This window comes from Drosophila suzukii, unplaced genomic scaffold (assembly GCF_043229965.1).
Source record: "Drosophila suzukii unplaced genomic scaffold, CBGP_Dsuzu_IsoJpt1.0 scf_4, whole genome shotgun sequence".
Taxonomy (NCBI): domain Eukaryota; kingdom Metazoa; phylum Arthropoda; class Insecta; order Diptera; family Drosophilidae; genus Drosophila; species Drosophila suzukii.
Genome location: NW_027255927.1, coordinates 698,525 through 720,888, shown reverse-complemented (window position 1 = coordinate 720,888; position 22,364 = coordinate 698,525). Strand labels below are relative to the sequence as shown.

At 43.1% G+C, this 22,364-nt stretch overlaps 2 protein-coding genes across 2 annotated transcripts; both read right to left on the bottom strand.

Moving 5' to 3' along the window:
• Positions 1-15,146: 15,146 nt before the first annotated feature.
• Positions 15,147-15,843, bottom strand: LOC139354896 (uncharacterized). Its single transcript, XM_070999151.1, has 3 exons — positions 15,682-15,843; positions 15,301-15,597; positions 15,147-15,209 (listed from the first exon to the last, which is right to left on the bottom strand). The coding sequence occupies exons 1-3, from the start codon at positions 15,841-15,843 to the stop codon at positions 15,147-15,149; spliced, it is 522 nt and encodes a 173-aa protein (XP_070855252.1).
• Positions 15,844-16,270: 427 nt separating this feature from the next.
• On the bottom strand, positions 16,271-16,861 carry LOC139354895 (uncharacterized). The gene has a single exon (XM_070999150.1). It carries the CDS (start codon positions 16,859-16,861, stop codon positions 16,271-16,273), a length of 591 nt encoding a protein of 196 aa, XP_070855251.1.
• Between the last annotated feature and the right edge of the window lie 5,503 nt (positions 16,862-22,364).

The window sequence follows — 22,364 nt, the reverse complement described above, 5'->3', positions numbered from 1 at the left end:
TTTTTTATCTAGCATGAAAATTGGGCGTCACAGGTTTTCGCGGTTTGTGGGCGTTAAAGTGGGCGTGGCAAACTTTTTTTTGGGTCAATCGATAGGTATTGATGAGAACAATACATTTGAGTTAAAATTTTTATTCTAGCATCAAAATTGTAGGAGCCACAGTTTTGGGCGGTTTGTGGGCGTTAGAGTGGGCGTGGCAAACTTTTTTTTGGGTCAATCGATAGGTATTGATGAGAACAATACATTTCAGTTAAAATTTTTATTCTAGCATCAAAACTGTAGGAGCCACAGTTTTGGGCGGTTTGTGGGCGTTAGAGTGGGCGTGGCACTGTGCTGAAACAAACTTGCGCTGCGTAAGAAGCTCAGGAATCTGCACGCCAAATCTCAATAGAATAGCTCCCATAGTTTCCGAGATCTCAGCGTTCATCCGGACGGACAGACAGACGGACAGACGGACAGACGGACAGACGGACATGGCTAGATCGACTCGGCTAGTGATCCTGATCAAGAATATATATACTTTATGGGGTCGGAAACGCTTCATTCTGCCGGTTACATACTTTCCGACGAATCTAGTATACCCTTTTACTCTACGAGTAACGGGTATAAAAATTTGCACACTGCATAATCAAGGTGTTTTCATCATTAATTTGTTGCAAATTTTGTGAATGTCTTGGACAAGATTGGGGATAAGCAGGATCCTTGAGGAACCCCACCTTTCGCCACCTGTATTGCAGTTTCTAGTTTCAACACACGATTTGATAGAAAACTGAGAATCCAGTCTATAAAGTCTTTTGAAAGCCCGTCATTATCCAAAATCAATTTTAGGAAATTCAGACTTACACAGTTATACGCATTAGACAGGTCAACAACTGCTAGTACAACATTTAGCCTATTCTTTTTCCTTGAAGCTATGACATTAATCGCATAATTTATGCACATAGCCGCTGATTTAACTTATTATCATTTATAAAAAGCTCTAATCTCTTTTGATATCCTTGAACCCTCCATAAGTACGTATATATATTCTTGATCAGCATCACCAAACGAATCGATCTAGCCATATCTATCTAGTCTGTCCTTTCGTTTCTACGCAAACAGGTCTCTCAGTTTTAAAGCTATCGGGCTGAAACTTTCCCAAAGGTGTTATTTCTTTTGCAGATAGTATATAAGTCAAACCAGCCGGATCGGACAACTATTATCTTAGCTCCCCTAGGAATAATCGAAAAAAAATTAATGGTGTTTTTTAACATATAAACTCGTACGCTTGGAAATAACACTTTTTAATTAGTTCTGAATTTCGAATTTAATTTTATCAAAACCGGACGATTACATCATATAGCTGCCATAGGAACGATCGGAAAATTGGTGGAAAAGTAATATGAAACAAATTATAGCTTCGGTTCTTTTTGACATAATATCTTATACTATTGGGAGTATCATTTTTTGTATTTTCAATTTTAATAATTATAGCTGGAACGGTATACAAACTTCGGCTTGCCGAAGCTAACATCCTTTCTTGTTAATCATACAGTTAAATGTTTTGGCAAGACAGGATATAAGGGATATTGGCCTAAATTTTTAAACATCAGATAAATCTTTGTTTCTTTTGGGAATCGGAGTGATCCTTATAAATCTCCATTCTTGTGGAAAATCACAGTTCATAACCTTATTATTGTATAACGCTACCCACTCGACATTGGCTGCTGTGCTGAGAGACTCAATCATTTTGTAATTAATTAAATCAGCTCCTCCTGCAGTTTTTCTGTCTTGATCAAGAACTTCTTGGATATCCTCCAGAACAATGCCCGGATTTTCATTGTTCTTTCTAGAATATAGATTCTCATCTAATACTCTGTTTTTAGGAGGCATATGCTCAATTAAAAAAAACAATGAAGAACTTGATTTATCCGGATCGAACCTATCTAACTATTCTTCCTGGCAGTTTTTCAGACTTTTTAAAAACCTCCACGCAGTTTTCTTGTTTTCTTAAGTGTTTAATGCAGTTATCTTAATTAAAAACTAGTTTTCATGGTAATTTTGACTGACTTTTTTGATTTGATTTTGAGATTAACTGAATTCACATAATTTTCCTTCGACGGATCACGAAATGCTTTACTTTGACTATCAGAAAATTCTTTGAAAAGTTGCTTTAATTCATCATTCCACCATGCCTTTGGAGTTTTGTTAGCTCCAAAATAATATGTGGCTGCCTCGATTTCACTCGTCATATTTTTAGTGAGTTGTGATATTTTACCACTTGACTCTATTTTTCCTAATTTGTTGAATAATCTGCTTTTTGCTAAAAACTTTATAGGTAACTCAGCATTTATTTTGTAAACAATTGAATCAGTACAGTAAATACAGTGAATCTAGCACTGATTCCGACACTGAGTCTATGTTTCTTTTATAGGTTGCACTTTTATTGTTTTCGAGTCTGTCTCCAGCGCTTGACAGTACCCTTTTTAGAAAAATGCCTTTCCTGTTATTTTTGTTGTCTCCAAAATCACAACATTTAGCATTGAAATCACCGGATATAATAACTTTGTAAAAATAGTCAAGTTTTTCCATTAAATTTTTTACTTCATCTTTAAAACTATTGAGAGAAATGTTGGGATCAAAATATACAGAGGTTAAAAGCAATCTCACAGCTTTTGTTAGATTTAATATTATTTTTTTAATTGTAGGCTGTTTTTGTATGCAATTGCAACTCCTCCGAAGCCATCATCTCTGTGCTTTTCAATTATGTTAAAATTAATTATATTGTTATATAATAAGTCATGAGAAAAAAACTCCGATAGAATGGCAGTCGCAGTTCTCATTATTAAAAAAAATTTAAGTTTGTTTTTATTGTTTTTTAAGGATTGAATTTTGACTCTCATTGTGTGAAGTCACAAAAACCTCTGCCAATAATAGTAACTTGTTGTCTTCTTTCTCTCGCGGTATTTTGGCTATTTTGTTTGGTATAATTAAACTACAAATTATCAGATCTATGATTTCATTTGTAGTCCTAATTTGAGATAGCAGATTAATGATATGATGAATTTTATCCTCAGTGGATAGACCAGGGAAAAAAGGAACATGGTCACTTTTGTCATTTCGTTACGGCTCTAAATGAAAATGAGGTTTCTGCACTGTACGTCTTTCCACCAATCTGCTAACGTAGCTGTTATTATACCCGTTACTCGTAGAATAAAAGGGTATACTAGATTCGTCGGAAAGTATGTAACAGGCGGAAGGAAGCGTTTCCGACCCCATAAAGTATATATATTCTTGATCAGGATCACTAGCCGAATCGATCTAGCCATGTCCGTCTGTCTATACAAGCTACAATACTGGGATTAGGCATGCAGATTCCTGAGATTACTGCGCAGCGTAAGTTTCTTTCAGCAGAGTGCCACGCCCACTCTAACGCCCACAAACTGCCCAAAACTGTGGCTCCTACAGTTTTAATGCTAGAATAAAAATTTTAACTGAAATGTATTGTTCTCGTCAATACCGATCGATTGATCCAAAAAAAAATTTGCCAAACCCACTCTAACGCCCATAACGCTTAAATCTGTCTACCGCCGGTAGGTGGCGTATTTTAATCTCGCTTTGCTGCTTGCATATCTCCATTTCCCTTTGGTCCCTTTAGCTGAGTAACGGGTATCTGATAGTCGAGGTACTCGACTATAGCGTTCTTCATTGTTTTAAGACTGCATTTACCTTGAGAAATTGGTTCTGTGGTTGATTATCCTGTGTTTTGAGGGGAGGTAAGTTACCATCATAATTCTCCAGAATAGAGAAATTTTGAGATTCTGAGAAAGTACTTAATACCTTCATTCTAGCTATCGTCTTGATTGTCATGATTTTTTAATGTCCTGTTTCTTCGCCCACACTGGACAGATTTGTCTTTCCTTGGCAATGTGGCTTTTAGCATTACACAGAATGCACTTAAGCACCGAACAGGTACCAAGACATTCCTTATCACCACATTTCTTACAACGTTCTGATGACCTGTATGTTCAAGCAGTGTGTGCCAATCTACCGCAGTGCGAACAGATTTCTAACAAAACAATCCTTTCAGGTAAATCAGCTCCGTAGAAGCTGACCTTGACCTGTGGCAAACACCGTTTTAACGGCGTCCGCCATGTTAGTCGCTGGTTTTACCAGCCTCCCAAAAACTTACCAGAATACACAAGTAATTTTCCTTTTTTTTCACAATCCAATCACAATTCCAATAAGTTAAAATTTTGTATCTAGCATGAAAATTGTGGGCGCCACAGATTTGGTCGGCTTGCGGGCGTTAAAGTGGGCGTGGCAAACGCTTCCTTCTGCTTGTTACATACTTTCCGACGACTATAGTATACCCTTTTACTCTACGAGTAACGGGTATAATCATCTTTATGGCGGAAGAAAAACCCTGCGATGAAGATTATGAGTCCGTAGCTCTATTTATTAGCAGACCTATTTACAGGCGACTCTTGTCATTTTTTGGGCTAAAGGCCCTGCCTCCATACGTCACACGTAAGATAGCAGGAAGGGAAGTAAGACTACTAATCGACACATACACCTCTAAAGATATATCACTCCACTTCTGGGGCTGAAATACATTGTGTCAGTGGACACCCCATTCAACGAAAAGTCAATCGACCTTACTAAAATAAATAAAACATGCATGATTTCGGTGTTCACTATTAAAACACCCTTTTTTAATTCTTAACTCTTTTAAGGACTTTGACGGCAATCACGTAAATGCGAAACTCAATTTTACTGAAAAAGTTTACATACCAACAACGGAGCAGAAAAGATTCAGTTTAACAAGGCTGAAAATGTAAGCTTCATCAAAATCGGTGATGGTGACGTTCCCCCCCTCGTGAAAGCGGCCGTTGATCAAATGATAATAAAAAGCCTCAAAGCCTTCGCTGACCCAGACGAGGCGCTACCCATGTTAACGACATTAATTGGGTACAACAAAAATTTTTGGAGCAGCGACAAGATGTCATTGTCCCGCGGCGTGACACAGAAGTGTCTACATAGGTTAGGCACAAACAGATGAGTCCTGAACTTAAGGAAGAGTAGAAACAAATTCGGTTGAATCGTGAGTCCAACTAGATGGATGTCATTCAGTAATTTGTAGGAGTTTGCTAAGCACCAAGCGTTAAAGAGTACCCATAAATTGGTTGTGTGGTATGTAGTAGTGGGGTTCGTTGAGGAGTGGGTAAGATACTAACTCCACGTGACCCAAACGCTCATACTCTTTCATGAATTTTTTTTATTCAGCCGGAAGACTTGTGTTTCGGTTTAAGCGACGTTTCAATTATGCAAGACAACCGTGCCAGCCAACTTGACAGCCAGATTTTTGGAACAATGATTCGCATTTGGATTGCGCTGGAGTAAGTGTTGACCCCGTAGAGGACATTTCTTCAACGCGCCATTAACGTTCCAAGTTTCGGTTGAATAAATCCTCTGACGATAGAAAACTATGGACTTCGACGGAATGGCCTTTATTGCCAGTTCGCCCTGATACTACCTATCCAAGGATCGTCTTTTGCAGGATTGGGAGTTGAGGAGCCAACTTGATTTGCCCGATGGTCGTGACTGATAAAATCTCTTATCAGCCTGCGGAGCATTTTCTGAAAGATTCCTTGATGAGATGTCGAGAGCTGCTTCGCCAAGTCGTGGCCTGACCACGATTGAAGTACGATGCGAGTGCGAGTATGATGAGAGTGAAATAATCGCCAATGCTTCGGATGTCTATGTGTCCTTTGCTAGCTAATATGATTTGGTCGTGGTGGGTATCCACGTGTGCGTTACGCTTCAGCAATATGGTGATGATTGGCCGTCTGGATTTCTTGATTTCTGTCCCGATGGGTCGAAGTGAAGCATTGTGTGATGCAGCCGTGAACATGTTTTGATCCTTTTTGAGGATGGGGAATTTGATGGCTGTTAAGTTTTCCCCGGCAATTTGTGCTCATAGATTTTGTCCGGACATCTTCGAGTCGTTAAACCGGAGTCATGACTTGGAGTTGTGAACATCTGATCGTATGATCCCTGCCAGAACACATAGGACATGTTTGAGTGGAACACGTAAAGCTATGCCCCATACGTGGAGCTTGCGGTTGTTCAAGAGGGTAGTGTTGAGAATGCTAGAGATTAATTTCAGAGCTGTCGGTTTGCCATATTCGCTTGTTTTCGAAACGCTCAAGCCATCGTTGATGAGTGGGGACTTCGAAACTAAGGAATGAGCTTCACCACTAGTTCTTGAATTGAAGTGTTAAAATTTTTAAAATGGCGTTTGTCTCGGTCTCCCGGATATCGAGAAAACCTCTGTTCGGACCTTGTATTATATTCGTATTGACTCATTTATACTGTATGAAACATTTCTGTAATCGAACCTTGTCCTAAGCCATGTACTTTATCAACATTCTTGTAAACATTACCGATTCGCAACATGTATCTCGAATTTTTTAGAATGTTGAGACCCTTACCATTGGTACGAAGATATGATCTTCCCGATCAATAAATGACTTGAAATCGAACCAACAAACTGAACTCACGTCTTCGGTTTCAACCTAGGTTCGCTAGGAAACGTACATTTTGGCGAGCGTGACGGGACATCGGTTCTGTAACAAAGTTATAGTTCAAGTTCAATTCACATACCTCCGCGGTTTGTTTGAGAAAGGTAAGATTTGGCCGTTCGGGTCAACACATAACGTTTGTGCTAGACTCTCATTTCAAGCAAGCGTCCCAAATCCTATCCAACATTGAGCGATTTGACCCAGAAAACAAGGAGAGAGAGACCTTTGATCACCACCAAGGCAGTCATTCTCAGCAGTTCCTCCAAATTAAAAGGGGAGAGAATAGAAGACTCCAGCTTTCTGAACTCTACTGCTGCGCAATCGCATCACACTCACACAACACACTCACATTGGACTACCCAATTTTGATGGAAAACACAGCGATTATAGCCGACTTATGACTGCGTTCACGAACTTAGTGGACCATGACTTCACAATTGACTTAATCGACAAGTTCCATTTCCTCCTAACTTGCTTGTCGGACACCGCCGTAACTTTATCACCGAGGAATCGGCAAAGCGGCTCCAGCTTACCCGTGTTCGGCAGCAGTATGAGATCTGTGGCATTGCAGATGCGCATGACAAAATGAAGTTTTTAGTCACCACAATAATAAAGTCAAGAACTGGACACGGAGAGTGGTTTCTCGAACTTGCCACAACCAAATCCATCACTCAGAGCCAACCGAAGAGCATTGTTGAAACCAACGGATAGAAAATTCCAGTGCGAATCGAATTGGTAGGCCCCTTCTTCTACAAACCAAGCAAGATCGATATTTTAATCAGTACCCAGAGTTTTTCGAACTCTTCGGAGAAGGATAAATACCTCTCGGTGAAAATTTAGCAAAATTCTTCACTTGGGTGGCTTGTTGGCGGAAGAATCGACGAGTCTAGGAGTGAAAAGGCTCACGCAAGAAGGAATGTATTCGGGACATCAACGTCAACTTGCACCGTTTTTGGGAAGTCGAAGAACTGAACACAGATCAGCCGGCTCTCACAGAGAAAGACAGGTGACAGTCCTGGGTTCCGGACGCGTATAGGTATGCCTATCGTTTAAGCACCCTCCAGAAACTCTAGGCACTTCGGTGGAGATGGCCAGACATCGGTTTTTGCAACTGGAGAAGCGTCTGGAGCGCGATCCTTTGCTGACGGAAATGTACTGCCACTTCATGAGCGATTATCTCTCGCCTAACCACATGCAGATTAGAATTCATGTTGATATTTCCCAGCCACTCTACTTTATTCCCCACCATGGAGTTCTACCTCCAGATAGCTCAACAACGAAGCTACGTGTAATATTTGACACGTCAGCTACAACATCGAGTAAATTATCGCTAAACGATATTGTTATGGTTGCCCCAACCATTTAACAGACACTCTTACTTACACTCCTCTCATTTCGCCCTTACAGATGTGCTCTCACTGCAGACATCTCAAAAATATACCGACAATTTATAGTACACCTTGACGATCGCAAGTTTCAACTGATATTTTGGAGATCTTTACCAGATCAGCCACTATCAGCTCAACACAGTGACTTATGGAATGGCATGCGTACCATTCCTAGTAATAAGGAGGCTTAAATTTGTCGCCCAACGGAAATAAGAACAGCATCCTATTGGTGCGTCTGCTGACAGGGGCAGACTCCATTGAAGAGCTACAGAAGAAGGTCCACGAAGTTAACAAGATTCTCGCGGAAGAAGGATTGTCCCTTGCAAAATGAACGCAAGTCACATCATCGAAACAAATACGGAGTTCTATATCAAGCCAAAAAGAAACAGCGTGACAAAAGCTCTTGGCATGTCTTGGAAGCCACAATCGAACGTATTCTGTTCTCAATACGCATTGCCATCGGGCGGAGACGTTACCAAGCGGCGAGTAATCCTAGCAATCTGTAGGGTACAATGCACGCACGCACGCATAAGGGTTAAAATTTTGGCTGTAAGTTGTTCCTCACTCGCATGTATAAAACGTAAATAGCGGCATAATTCCCGAATTTGCTGGAACATCTGGCGAAAATCAGTGTGAGCGACGAGACGACGGAAAATATCACGCCACAACCCCGTTATTTTCCGTCTCTGCGCTCCCTACTTAGATTCCTGGAAGCGAAGTCAGCCACGTAGGCCAACTTCTGTACACAGCTCGAACACTTGAGTTTCTCTTGCTAAGGCCAGCAGACGTGCGCCAAACCCCACAGTCAATATATAATTCGAGACGAGTCCACGTGAAAACTGACCGACAAACGGTACCGAAGTGCGGCAAGGTGCATCCTGTACAGTAATAGCTTATTTGAATAGTGCAAAACCATAGTCTGAGGTAAATATCAATCATAATTTTTCTCGAGGACCGGTCATATAATATCGGAAGTGTTTTGGTTTCAGAACACACCCCCCCGCAATCGATCTCTTAACAGGCGCTAAGTCCCTGCCACTCAGTGTATGCTGGCGCTGATATCGTCGAACGATTGCAGAGCGGGGGGTGGCTTTTAGGACCCTGGTCGGTTGCCGTCAAATTTCCGCGAGCGTATTCATAAACAGTCAGAAGGGAATTTTCTTCGACGTGATCAGGAGGTCGGATCAGCCATCCAGCGCCCGCATCTCGGCTTACGTACCGGCAGCGGAGGCGCCTTCATGAACAATAAGCAACGCAAACCTAGCCAACACCTACACATCAGAGACCCGCTACCTCAACACCACTAGGGCATGAGGCCTAAGTAACAGGAGGCATCGGCCGCACGGCGTTGCCAGATGCGATTCGGCTGCTGTATGCTCAGCGGCGGCAACCTTGCGTAGTTTTTAGTTTTCCTTTTTCTATTCGCTGTATTTGAGTAGTCTTTGCATAAGTGTACTTGTACGAAATTTCTAACGATAGTTTTAAATACGTCCATTAGGTAAAAAGCTTCTTATGTAAACGGGAAGTGCATCGAAGTTAAGGTTATACACATCACACATATACATATACATCATGTTCTAATCTACCCTCAAGGGATCAACGAGAGCTTCATTGGGCCCAACGAACGCTTCGATGGATTTTCCTATAAAGTACCAATCGTGAGTAAACCCTTAATGAATATTGTATGAAAATGTTTGAGCCTTAATTATTGTCGATGCGAATTCCGCGATAGCTAAAACCTCTGGCGTAAATATGTAAATAAGAATTTACCTAGTTAACTTGAATTACGTACCGCTTTTGAATTTGCAATGATTTGCCATATATATATGTATATAATGTACTAGTGATATAAATCTTGGAGTAAAGCTATAAGTAAACGACACCACCCTGTGCTTAGATTATCTAAAACGAGCGTACTGAGCGTAAACTTATGAAATAAATGGAAACAATGAATTCTTTGTATAACGCCCCGAAATGATCGTGTAAATTCTTTTTTTTTATGGATCGTCACCGGAGCTACATGATGTTTGAGGGCTATTAGAATATAATCTGATGTCAGATAAGGGGTAATCTAATAGATGTCAAGGTTACCATAGAAGGGTGGGTAAAGAACAGGGGGGCTAACAACGTCCAAGTCTCCCTAACCCTTGATCGATTGGAGATCTGTTCCTGTTGGCGTAACTCAGCAGTGGGTACAGCCGATTACAACAATTTAGGTACATCTTAATAGTTTCAGATAGTGCACATATTTTCTTGTTTTATGTCGTGGTGTAGCGGAAGTAGAAAGAACCCACTCATATCCGACGAGCATAGCGCAGAGCATCGCTAGAAGTGCAGGACCTCTACGACCAGCATACCGAGTGGCGACTTGAGAATCGGTAGGATTCGAGTTGAACGCTACAAGTCTTAACGATCTACTCGGCCTGCTCAGCCCAGTAGTCGTTCTCTGCAAAATCTTCGTTCAACAACTCTGGTTGCAAGGAATGTGATGTGATGACACATTACCATCTAACCTCAACGTGGACTGGCATCGAATCGAATTGTATCTCCATAACTTTAATAATATCGAAATACTAATTCGAATAATCTGGACAAATCCAAGAGTTTTCAAATGCGTCAGAACATGCATATGGCTATTGCATTTATCTGCGCACACGGATCAAGGGCAAGTTCATATCACGGTTGACATTTTCGAATTCAAAGGTCGCGCCAACCAGGGTCACTGTTCGTACCCAAAGGTGCTCAACATGACCACACCCAACAAATCATGAAGTATCCAAGTTGGGAACAGTACCAGTCGCTCAGTAGCACCCACTGCATATCAGAATTACTGATCAGCATATTATATATTGCACTAACTTACCGTCTCACCGACTCAACGGCACACTGACCCGCCAATGCAGTCAGCACATGTTGCAGTGTCAGTACCAGGCGCTCAGTAGCACCCACTGCACATAAGAAGTGCTGATCAGCATATTATATGTCTCACTAACTCACCGTCTCACCGACTCAATGCAGTCAGCACATGTTGCAGTGTCAGCCGAGCCAAATACACAAACTGCTACCATAATCATAATTCCGTGACCTACTTTAGAATATTGCTTGTTTCACTAATCATTACACTAAACTTCCGTGTTCCAAATAGTATATAAGCATGTATCAAGTGAAGAAAAATCATTTAGCAACGCACCTCATAACTCCGCGGTTCTACTTCCTACCTCTGGGAATAGGGCTCGTAATACACTATCTCAACTAACAGCTAACCTACGTTAGCTCAACCTCAGCATAGCTCAGCATCGCCTGTGGTCAGGCATCGCAGTAACCATCGTTACCGTTGCCGCGACGCGATCGTCCTGCCAGCAAAGCGTCCCAAGCTTAATCAATTCGACATTCGTTTGGACAGATTCGCAAATTGTGCTGCATTGGATGAACTTACATTCATCGCAGCTCAAATGCTTTATTACCAATAGAGTATCCATAATTCAAGCACAATAAGTCGATGTCACCTGGACATGTACCAGAAAAGATAAATACAGTCGACATCGTCTTGCGCGGATGTGCAGCTCCCGACTTACGGATCCGGAATGCTGGCCACAACCACCTCTATATTTGAGTTTGATGATCTATACTTAGAGGATCTATACTTAGAGGAGACAACAAAACAAAGATACCGTCTTGCTAGAAGTTGTCTTTCGAGTTGAATCCAATCGGCGAAATCTGAGGGTTCCAACCAACAGGAAATTCTCAGTTCAAAACGCAATGACCATCGCACCCACAGAACTGAAACAGGCCTTCTCACACATCGTTGCAACAATTCAAAACGCTTTGTTCTCCAAGCAAATCTCCCAGCTCGCCACGAATCAAGAAATCAAGGAAAAAACTATTACACTCACCGTTCTACGAGGAGGAGGTCAACTCACTAGAGCACCAATTCCAATTGAAACAAGATATCCCTTGCTTCTTTTGTCAACCATCTGCTTAGAACCAACATGCACCCGGGAGCCAAAGCGCTCGTCGGACAACTTCTGGGTTGCAAATTCTAAGCAGCTGGCATCGTGTGTAGTAAGACAGTGCATCCACTGCTACAAGTAATAGTTCAGACTGGCTAGCCAAATAATGGGTTCGCTTCTTTTTGACCGGCTGCAGACCGTCCGACCATTTACTGTAACTGAAGTAGATCTATGTGGACCGTTTCTTACATCATATCCATACGCAGCAAGCCATATAAGACGTATTTGGCTATATATGATTTCATCTCATCAAAGGCGGTACTCATAGAGCTTCTCTCAGACCTTTTAACTAATACTTTCATTCTTTCGTTGAAGCGTTTTGTTTCTCGTAACGAAAAATTTCACTGGAGCCTGTGTCCAACTCAACCGCTTCAAGCAAGACCTCTTTAGCAAGCACAGTAAACAGGACCTGGAAACATTCAGCAACGATAATGGGGTACAATTCTGCTGTATCCCGCCTCGAGCTCCACATTTTGGTGGGCTTTGGGAGGCAGCGGGGAAGTCTACGAGGAACCTACTAATCAAGTGTAAGTTGGATACCGGGATGACATATGAGGAACTGCAGGCGATCGCAATCGAGGCAGAACCCATCTTCAATTCTGGACCAATTGCTGGACATTCAGAGGATCCCAATGACACGGAAGCTCTTGCCCCTGGTCATCACCTTACTGGCCCGTCCCTTAAAGACAGCAAGTTATCGTATCTTACACGGTTTCAACGCATTGCATACACGAAGAGACACCTATGGTGCTTCAGATGCGTTTGAAGTGGACTTCTCCAATGGCAGACCTCAAACTTGGTCAGGTGGTTCTTATACATGTACCTTGTTTTATATTCGTATTGAATCATTTATAGTAGTGGAAGTTAATGGAGCTTGAGAAATTTGGGAGGAGCCCTGTTGCATTTGCTTGAGGATCTGTGCTGCAAATCTTTCGTATATGGAGTACGTTTGATTATATCTTGCCTTGAAAACGGATTTGCAATCGGAGACTGTGTTATATGCTTCATTTGCCTTTTTGCCACAAGGAATTGATATGACCACGATGAAGTTAGCAGGCGGTTAAGGTTAGTGGAGACGCACGTGGAACGTTTATAGTGGCCTCAAATTGGATCAGAAGTTAGTAAGATTTAGAAGTAAGTAAACGAAATCGAACTAGAAACAAATTGGAATTTAGGAGCCACTCGAAATTCGTACAAATATACGGTCACACTGACGCTCGGATAGGCAAATACGATTATCGGATGTTCGGGTTTTTTTTTTTTAAATTACCGACCTTAATTTTGTTTGGTTGGAAGGAACATTTATTGTGATTTTTTTTATTGAGTTGGATTAAGAACTAACTTAACTAAAGTTAAATATTTGTTATGTATAGCTAGGCGTCGCTCCATCGCTGCCACGGTCTCCACCGATGTTGTCGATTTTGCTGACGTTCTTCGTTTTCATTGGCTGCTGCTCTTGTTACCGTCGCTGTCACCTTCGCCGTTGTCCAATCTGAATTGTAACTGGCCGGTGCGTTTCCATTCTTGTATTCGTTGGATGTAGCTAGCCGAGCTTAATTAACTTTGAGAATTCGATGTTCTCTTCCCTCGATCGCTATCCAAGAAGATGTAGTCTAGGCGCAACTTAATTCGGGTGAGCTTTATCGAGGACATTGTACCGCTGTTGGCTGAACAATCAATGCTTACTCTTACTTATGTCTAGGGTTAGCTTCTAAGATGGTTAGGGCTAACTTTGTTGAGGGCATTTGACTGCTGTTGATGTGCAATAAAAGCTTACTTTTTATTTCATGTGGTATTAAATATATTTTTGGGAGTTAACTTTTGCATCCTTCCGACTGTACCCGGTCGCGAAATAAAAGATTACAGGGCCGGAATGTGGACGCTTTTCCTTCGTTTCTGGTGCGGAAGCTGGTACTTTTTTCGTTGATCTCCGCATTCGTATGAGTTCCACGATTGATCCTATTATTAAAAGTAGTAGAATGATGAATGATCCGTAGTTAACGGAAGATTCTTTTGTTGTTCTGCTTCATAGTTTTTCCAGCGTTTTTATATTGTTTATGTTCAGTTCCTTTATCATTTGTAAGGAGAGAGCTTCCTTATTTCTTTTTTCCCATTATTTGGAATAAAGAGGTTTCTGGTTAGACTACGTTCATTCTCTCGACTTTAAAGTAGTTTCCCCAATAGTTTTAAAGCTATTTGTTTAAACATTTATATGTATTTTTTGGGAATTACAAAATTTGTTTGGTACTTAAAATTAGTTTTGCCCTTTGATGTAAATGTATTAAAACTGTTTTATATCTGCAAATTAAAAATTTTTTACAAACAGATACCAGTGGGTATAACAAGGAATTCATATTTAAACGAATCCCATTCCCCCTTCAAAAGCAAAAGCATACATGATAACAGACACAGAAATGCAAACATCTTGTTTTCAGTATTCTTATTTTCATTAGGTCGACTTTTACGTAGCACGTCCTGGTTCTAATAAAACCCGTAGGTCAACATATATCCAATATATTATTCAATATATAACTGCTGGCTGTATTGCGTTACATATAGCCGTGACACAAAGAAGTAAGGGAACCGCTTCAAAAATAATCGTAGCAGACGGTGGCTGATGCTGTACTGAATTAGCGCGTGCGAAGCAAGTGCTCGCGTACCCTACATGTGCGCTTAAAGCTTATGTTGAACGGTACAATTTCAGCCACTCATCTGCTGATTGGAACATTATAGCGAGCTCATTGGATCTGTCGACGCTGCCGATCGTTAGGGGTGGCTGCTTGGCGTACCATTTTCCTCGGCGAACTAAGTCAGGAACGTACTCCCTGACCCATCGTTTCCAGAAATGGTCGGCGAATAGTTGAGTCGACTGCCACATGCATCAAACCGAGAGATTGTTGTAGAAGATGGGCTTATATCCGCTTGCTGACCCCAGTAGCAAATGGTTGGGTGTGATGGCTTCGTCGTCGTTGGTGTTCAGCGATACGAATGTGAGCGGCCTTGAGTTTATTATAAATTCGATCTCCCAAAGTGCGCTTTGTAGACTCTCGCTAGTGAACTTCATCGCTGGGCAGATGGCGGACAGGACCCTTTTTATGGAGCGTATAAGGCGCTCCCATTCTCCCCCCATATGAGGCGCTGCTGGCGGGTTGAAGTTCCACTTAATTGTGTCGAATAAGGGAATACTATTTGCTATTTGGGGCACAAGTTTTCAGCTCTCCCTCGGGTCCGTAGCAGGTGGTCATCGTCTAGAAACACATTAAGACAAAATAGTTTTGAATTTGCGTTTAGAGCTTTACCTTTGGAGAGTAAACATATTTCTTTTCGGAACTCTGATACTTGCGCGTAGCATATCAGTGTTGTTTGAGCGCGTCGTATCATCTCGGCGTTAATGCTCGTAACCGGAGACGTTTTCCGCGCTGTTGCTTTCAGCTTTTCGATGTATAATACAAACGTTGCTACCGCTCGATATAGCCTCCGCCAGTCGGAAAAGTGTTCTGCGTTCACGATGGGGTCCTGCTTCACTTCGATTTTGGTTGGGGCTCCTAGGTCGGTACAGGTGGGCCAACGAGAGCGCTCCTGGAGAAGGTACTCCGGGCCATCAAACCATTTATGCATGGACGTGAAACTCAAAGTCTTAGTGGCGATGTCAGCAGGGTTTAAGTCCGATGGTACCCAGTTTCATTGGTCGACATTGGTGAGCTTCAACACTTCTCCTACTCGATGCATTACGTACTGCTGGAACTTGCGCGGGTCCATTTGCAGCCATTTGAAGACTGATCTGGAGTCCGTCCAGTAGTAATGGGAGTTAACTGATAGCCGAGAATTTGTTTGAATTTGCTGGCTAAGCTTGGCACCAGAGACTGCTGCCTGCAATTCCATACGGAATATGAACAGCGGGCTTAGCGGGGCAACTCTAGTTTTGGCTGCTAGTAGGCTAAGATAAACGGAGTTGTCTTGGTTGATGCGAAGATACGAGACTGTTGCATATGCGAGTTCACTCGCGACTGCAAAGGTCATGGATGTCCTCGTTGGTCCTGAAGAAGCATCGCGGAATCTTAACCGTGGCGATTAGGGTTAATGCCTGCTTCCATCGCTTCCATCTTGGGAGCAGGCTTTCTGGTATGCAGTCGTCCCAGTCGGTGGGGGTCCGCCACACTTCTTATAATAAGAGTTTCAGCTCTATAGTGTAGCAGGCGATGAGGCCGAGGGGGTCGTACATTGACATAAGTACTTGGAGGAGTTCCCGCTTCGAGGGTGCATCGTTTAGGTCGTCCGTTTCCGGGATCTAGTATAGGCCGAGGACTTTCTAGGCGGTGGTGATTTCGACCTCCGTTGACGATGATTCTCCGCCTAGTTCGATAAGCACAGTCTTCGAGTTCGGTGCCCAGTTGCGAATATAGAACCCTCCTGCGGCGTGAATATGGCAAACTTGTGTGGCGACCTCCTTATTGTCGTTGCCGCTGTAGATAAAGTCGTCGGCGTAATGGTAATTTTTCACGGCTTGTGTGGCGGCGGGATATTGCTGTTGGAACCTATCAGCGTTTCTGTCCTGTATAAAGTGTGCGATACATGGTGCGCAGTTTATGCCAAATGTGAGCGCTTCTATCGTGTAGACGCTTGGATGGTGTAGCTCGTCGTCTTGGTCGTACCAAAGGAAGCGTTGAACATGGGCATCTTCCGGCTTGACTCGAATTTGATGAAACATTTCCGCGATGTCACCGATGAACGCCACCTTTCCGGTGCGAAATGAGATCAGCAGATCCACCAATGATTTCAAGAGATCAGGTCCGGCGTGTCTGAAGTCGTTCAGGGGTTGTCCCCCTGACTGCGCCGCTGCATCCCAAACTAGTCGAACCCTAATTGGTTTGTTCGTGTTCTTCCAATATCTCGACTGCATTTAGCTTACGGGCATATTTATTTTGCACGAGATTATCGATCTCCTTTTGGGTTTGAATCTTTAGTGCTGGTTCCTTGATGAATTTCCGTTGTAGGCACATCAGTCGTCTTAGGGCGATAGGGTAACTATCTGGTAGAGCTGCGTTCTCGCTCTTCCACAGCAATCGAGTTCATAATGGCTAGCTCACGGGAGTTAGCTTCAGAATATAGGTGGGCACGTCGAGGAGTCTCTACTGCGAAGGTTTGCTTAATGGCCTCGTGTAAGGCGGTGTCGGCTTTTTAGCATCTGCACTCATGGATGTTAACGTGTCCCTCTGTGTTAGTTTTTTTGCTAGGAGCGATTTGCAACGTCCATCCCAGTCGAGTTTTGGAAGCAATTGGCTGGCACCACGCTTCCTCCCGGATTCTAAGAGTTACGGCTAAATTCCAGTTATCCGCTCCAACGATTATAGTTGGTCGCCCGTTGGTATATGTGGCAATTGGTAGTCCTTTAAGGTACGGGAACTTCATGGCGAGCTCCTCCATGTTTGCGGACTGCATTAGCAAGTTTAGGCTTCTGACGCTGCGAACATCTCTCAGTTTAAATTTGGCTCCGTTCTGCGTGTTGGTGACTCGTAAAGTCCCTGTTTTAAAAGTTTCTTCGACACGGGTTGTATTGTCGGTCCATTTCAGGCAGAATGGGTATGGTACGCCTGTCACCCCCAGCTGCTGGAAGATAGTTTCTTCGATCAGCGTTACTGATGATCCTTCGTCTAGAAAGGAAAAGGTGTTCATTTGTTGAGTCTTATAATCTTTTTTGATTGGTACGATACGGAAATTAGTTTGAGTACATGTCTATGGGCGAGAATGTGACCGCTCGGAGTTGCTCTGCGTGCAGTAGGGGATGGTGACGTTCGCGACAGTTGTTTATGTTGCATGTCTTCCTTGAAAGGCACTGGCTTCGGTGCTTGATGAGGCAATTGAGGCACAGGTGATGGGTCCGGGACACGTCCCATCTCTCTGCCGTGTTCATAGCGGAGAAGTTAGGGCAGGTTTGGATCTTGTGGTCTCCGGCATCGCATATCACGCATTTCCCTCTAACACGAAGTGGTTCCTCACTCGCCGAATGTTAATTAAGGCGTTCGCTGCGCCCGAAGTAAAGTGGGGATGATACTTGACTAGCTGCTTCGGCAATTGTGTACATCCATTCGCTGAATACTTTCACCACCGGTACAGCGGTTTCTTTTGGGTGCATGGCCCATTGCAATTTTAGCTGCAAAGGAAGCTTTTCCACCAGTTCCTGCACAAGGAGTGGGTTGCTCATGTGGGCGACTAGCTCGCAGGCTTCCATCGTTGAAAATATGTTTCTTACGCAGAGAGCGTACTCGATCAGAGGTTATAGTTTGGCCTTTGGAGGCGGCATTTTATGTGCTTCATCAAGTATTGTTTGAAGTACATGCTCTGGCCGACTGAATTTTTTCCGGGACCATCGCTGGTAATAGTAATTTACTTTGTACTAGTTCTCGGGCCCTACCTCTTAGGCTTGACTGTAGGCGCATGAGATTCTCCGCGTTGGAGTAGCCGGCGATCTCTGTGGTAGTCTGAAAACTGCTATAAAATAATGGCCAAGTTTGGGGGTTGCCATCGAATGCTAGCAAATCCCTTGGGATCGCTTGACGAGCGGCAATCTGCGAAAGTGTTTGTATGCCAGAAGTCAGCATTATTTTGTTGGCTGCGTCTGGTCTCACTAGTAGGCGCCCTGCGGCCACGACTTCCTTTGGCCTGATCAGCTGTTGCTTAACCGGGGCAGGACCATGTGAGGTTAGGTTCAATGAACCGCATAGCGTTTGAGCGGGCTTTTCACCTACCGCTGAGATGCCACCCACTGCCATGCTAGTGGTCGTGACCGTCGTCGACGCGAATTGCGAATTTTTGTTGATGTGTTCCAGAGGAGAAGCTTGATATGACGGGTTGTATGGAAGTTTCGCCAATCCGTTTCCTTGTGTCGGTGATGAGGAGTCCTGGGGTTTGCGGAATGACATCGGCATAGATGGCACCACTTCTGCGAGGACGTCGCGTATGATATTCTCGCAGTCACATTGACAGCTGTGATCATCATCAACGCCCACGCACTCGCTGTGGTACCAGGGGTGGCATTTGCTGCACTGAACCATTCGATCACAATCCTTATGTGCACATAGCTTGCAATGGTACACTCCACTTGATAGGTTGTTGTTATCCATGTTAGGAATTTATGTATGTCGGGCAGTTCCCCGAATATTGTTATTTTCACTTGGACGGGACTAATGGACTATTAATTCGGGCACCACGTGATCCGCGTGACTAGTTACGTAATTTATTACGATTATTTTTAAAGATTGTTGAGGCCAGCGGCACCCGGTGCTCGACTTTTACGTAGCACGTCCCGGATCTAATTAAACTCGTAGGTTAACATATATCCAATTTATTATTCAATATATAACTGCTGGCTGTATGGCGTTACATATAGCTGTGAGACAAAGAAGTAAGGGAATCGCTTTAAAAATAAGCGTAGCAGACGGTGGCTGATGCTGTACTGAATAAGCGCGGGCGAAGCAAGTGCTCGCGTACCCTACAAGTGCGCTTAAGGCTTATGTTGAACGGTACAATTCCAGCCACTCATCTGCTGATTGGAACATTATTGCGGGCTCATTGGATCTGTCTATTATAACAGATTTCGGCGGCGACAGCGTCTTTAAAAACACCCCTTAAATACTTGGTCATACTTGACGGCTTGGCTATTTCAATATGCCAAAACGCGAGACAGCAATATGTGGAGGCCATGACGTCACAATGAATAAGGCGGAATTGGGTATCTTGGTTAAGGTTAAAAAAAAAATACAAAAATTCAGTACGATGTAAAAACATATTAAGTTGTCGAAGTATATCAAAAAAAAAAGGAGAGAGACGTGGTTACTACTCATGACCCGAATCACTAGTGGAGTCATAATACATCTCCAGAGGATCGGCGTCCGGCACTGGAGGACCAAGCAGGGCAACGGCAAGCACAGCCAATCGAACAACAGCAAAACGATTGTTAGGATGAAGGAGCCGTCGTGGACCGTCACAGGCCGATTGAAAGGATAACGCAGACCATCTATAATGGGGCCACATGGAGTACGGATCGAGACCGCACGGCGTTTACGACGTACATAAAATCTTGGGATATTATCCAGTAAAGACCAACAGGTGGGAACACAAGTATAACGCAGCGAACCGTCAAGATCCAGAACGACTTCGCAATGATCTTTAAGCACCATTGCGACAAACTGAGACCCAATAACACAGAACACCGCAGTTTTTATAGATAATTAACGAGACCTCAGCAAAATATATATATATACATATTTAATGGTAGAATAAGCAATTTATTAAATATTAAACACTGACAAAGGCAGATCCGATATAGCATTCAACACCGGAATCTGATTCATCATCCCAGGATTACACGTCAGCACGCAAAACAGGACTGTCACTACGGTGCAAGGCCAGGACAACGCTCCTAAAAACCAGAACAGACCCATCGTCCAATAGGAGAATGGATTCAGGATAAAGTTGGACAACACGACCAGCTGGATATTGTAGGTCACGCCAAACAGACCCAATCGGGCTACGGATCCACAGTTGTATTCCACTACGAAAGATGGTAGGACCATTTGCATAAAGAAGGTGCAGTCCTTGTGGGAGTCGAGTAGACTCATCCGCACATGCGAACTGAAATACGAGATCCGAGTAAGGAACGAGCAACATGTCGACAACTGACAAATAGTGGCTACCCTCCGCTTTTATTGACGAACCCGTCAATGGGGGGGAGAATGTTCGTAACCAAGGTTACTCGACTCGGTCTAGCATGGTTACGAACACGGGTCAAACGCACGCAACCCCCAACACGACGGAGTTGCAAATTGACAGCGAGCAGAACATACGACCAATGCATTTTATACGAAACAGCGACCAGGCGCAAAGTAGCAGCACAATATAGTGCCGACGCTGCAAGTATGGGACAGGCGGTCAAGACTCAGTGGGTCAGCAGCAACAAGCAGCACACTGCTGACATTGCGACCAACGAACCAGAAGCTAAGCTAGGCCAACACAAATGTAGGTGAAACCCCAACACGAGGCGTAACTTATCAGATATATATGCACCCAAAACTTCCGGGTCATGATAGTATTTAAGCTCTGATCAACAGCTCAATAAAGTCAGTTACAAATCTAAACACCCACAAGTCTTATTACTTCTATCACCTAAAGACTCTTGTCAACTCACCCTAACACAGTTCATCGATCGCCTGTGGTCCGGCACCATACTACTCTAGCTATCTGTGTCGCGACGCGAATCGTCCTGTGCTCTCTAGTGTCCCCGTGCTAGCGACAGGTGTGTCAGTATCCTCCTTGTCCCGCGGCATGACCTCAACACACTGTTGATCCCCGGTTACACGAGCATTCGGTTACTCTCCTCACACGGTCCATATCGCCTGTGGTCCGGCACCGTGCTACCCATAGTCACCCGTGTGGCGACGCGATCCGACTGCAATAAACAGCGTCCCCGTGCCAGCAGCAGCGTCCATACACCTCCTCGACCCGCGGAGTGACCCGACCTTGTCTATCTAACTTAGGCAAGAACAAAAAATATTATCATCGCGATATTTTTTGGGCAAAAAAAGACGATTTTGAAGATATTTTTTATGATATTTCCGATTTTTTATGTTTGGTCACTCTTAAGCCAGAAAGCAAAGTGAGAAGTGTATGTGAAAATGAGTGCGGCAAAAGATTTTTATACAGAATTAAATGCTACTTCTGCGAAATGCACACAGAAATGCTCTCAGTGGAGAAGCTTAATATTTGTCGCGATTTTGCCATGTTCTCCAACCTTAGTGATTCCTATGATTTCTATGATTAATACAAAATTAAAAGAAGCTAATATGGTTACCGCTAAGGGAATTCTAACAAAATGTACCCTTCTACAAATATCTCAAAAGCGATTGAGTGGTTTGCTGCAGAATAACGTACTCATGAAAGCCACAATGCTTGATCCTCGATTTAAAAAAATGTATTTCGATATGCCTCTTCACGTAAAAAATGTCACTGATGAAATCATAAAGCAGATGGTTGAAAAAAAGCAATCAGAAATACTGCCTTCAGCTGTAGGGGAAATGGATTGCGGAGAACAGGACAAGGTCGCTTTTCTAGATCTGCACAACAGGACCATAGAGCTCCGAGACTCTGTAGTCCAGAGTTCCGAAAGAAACGAAATGCTGCTTTTCTTTAGTATGTCATCTTGTAGTTGGGAGACAAGTCCTTTGGATTTCTGGATCTCACAAAAATCAACTATGCCCATGCTAGCGAAACAATAAGTTCAAATTTATGTAATCAGTATCTTTATAAATATCAAAAAATTGAAAACAATGTGCTGTGCCATATCCCTAATAATTTTGTTATTTTATTTATTTATTTATCTAATGCTAACAAATAGTATTAAACTAAGC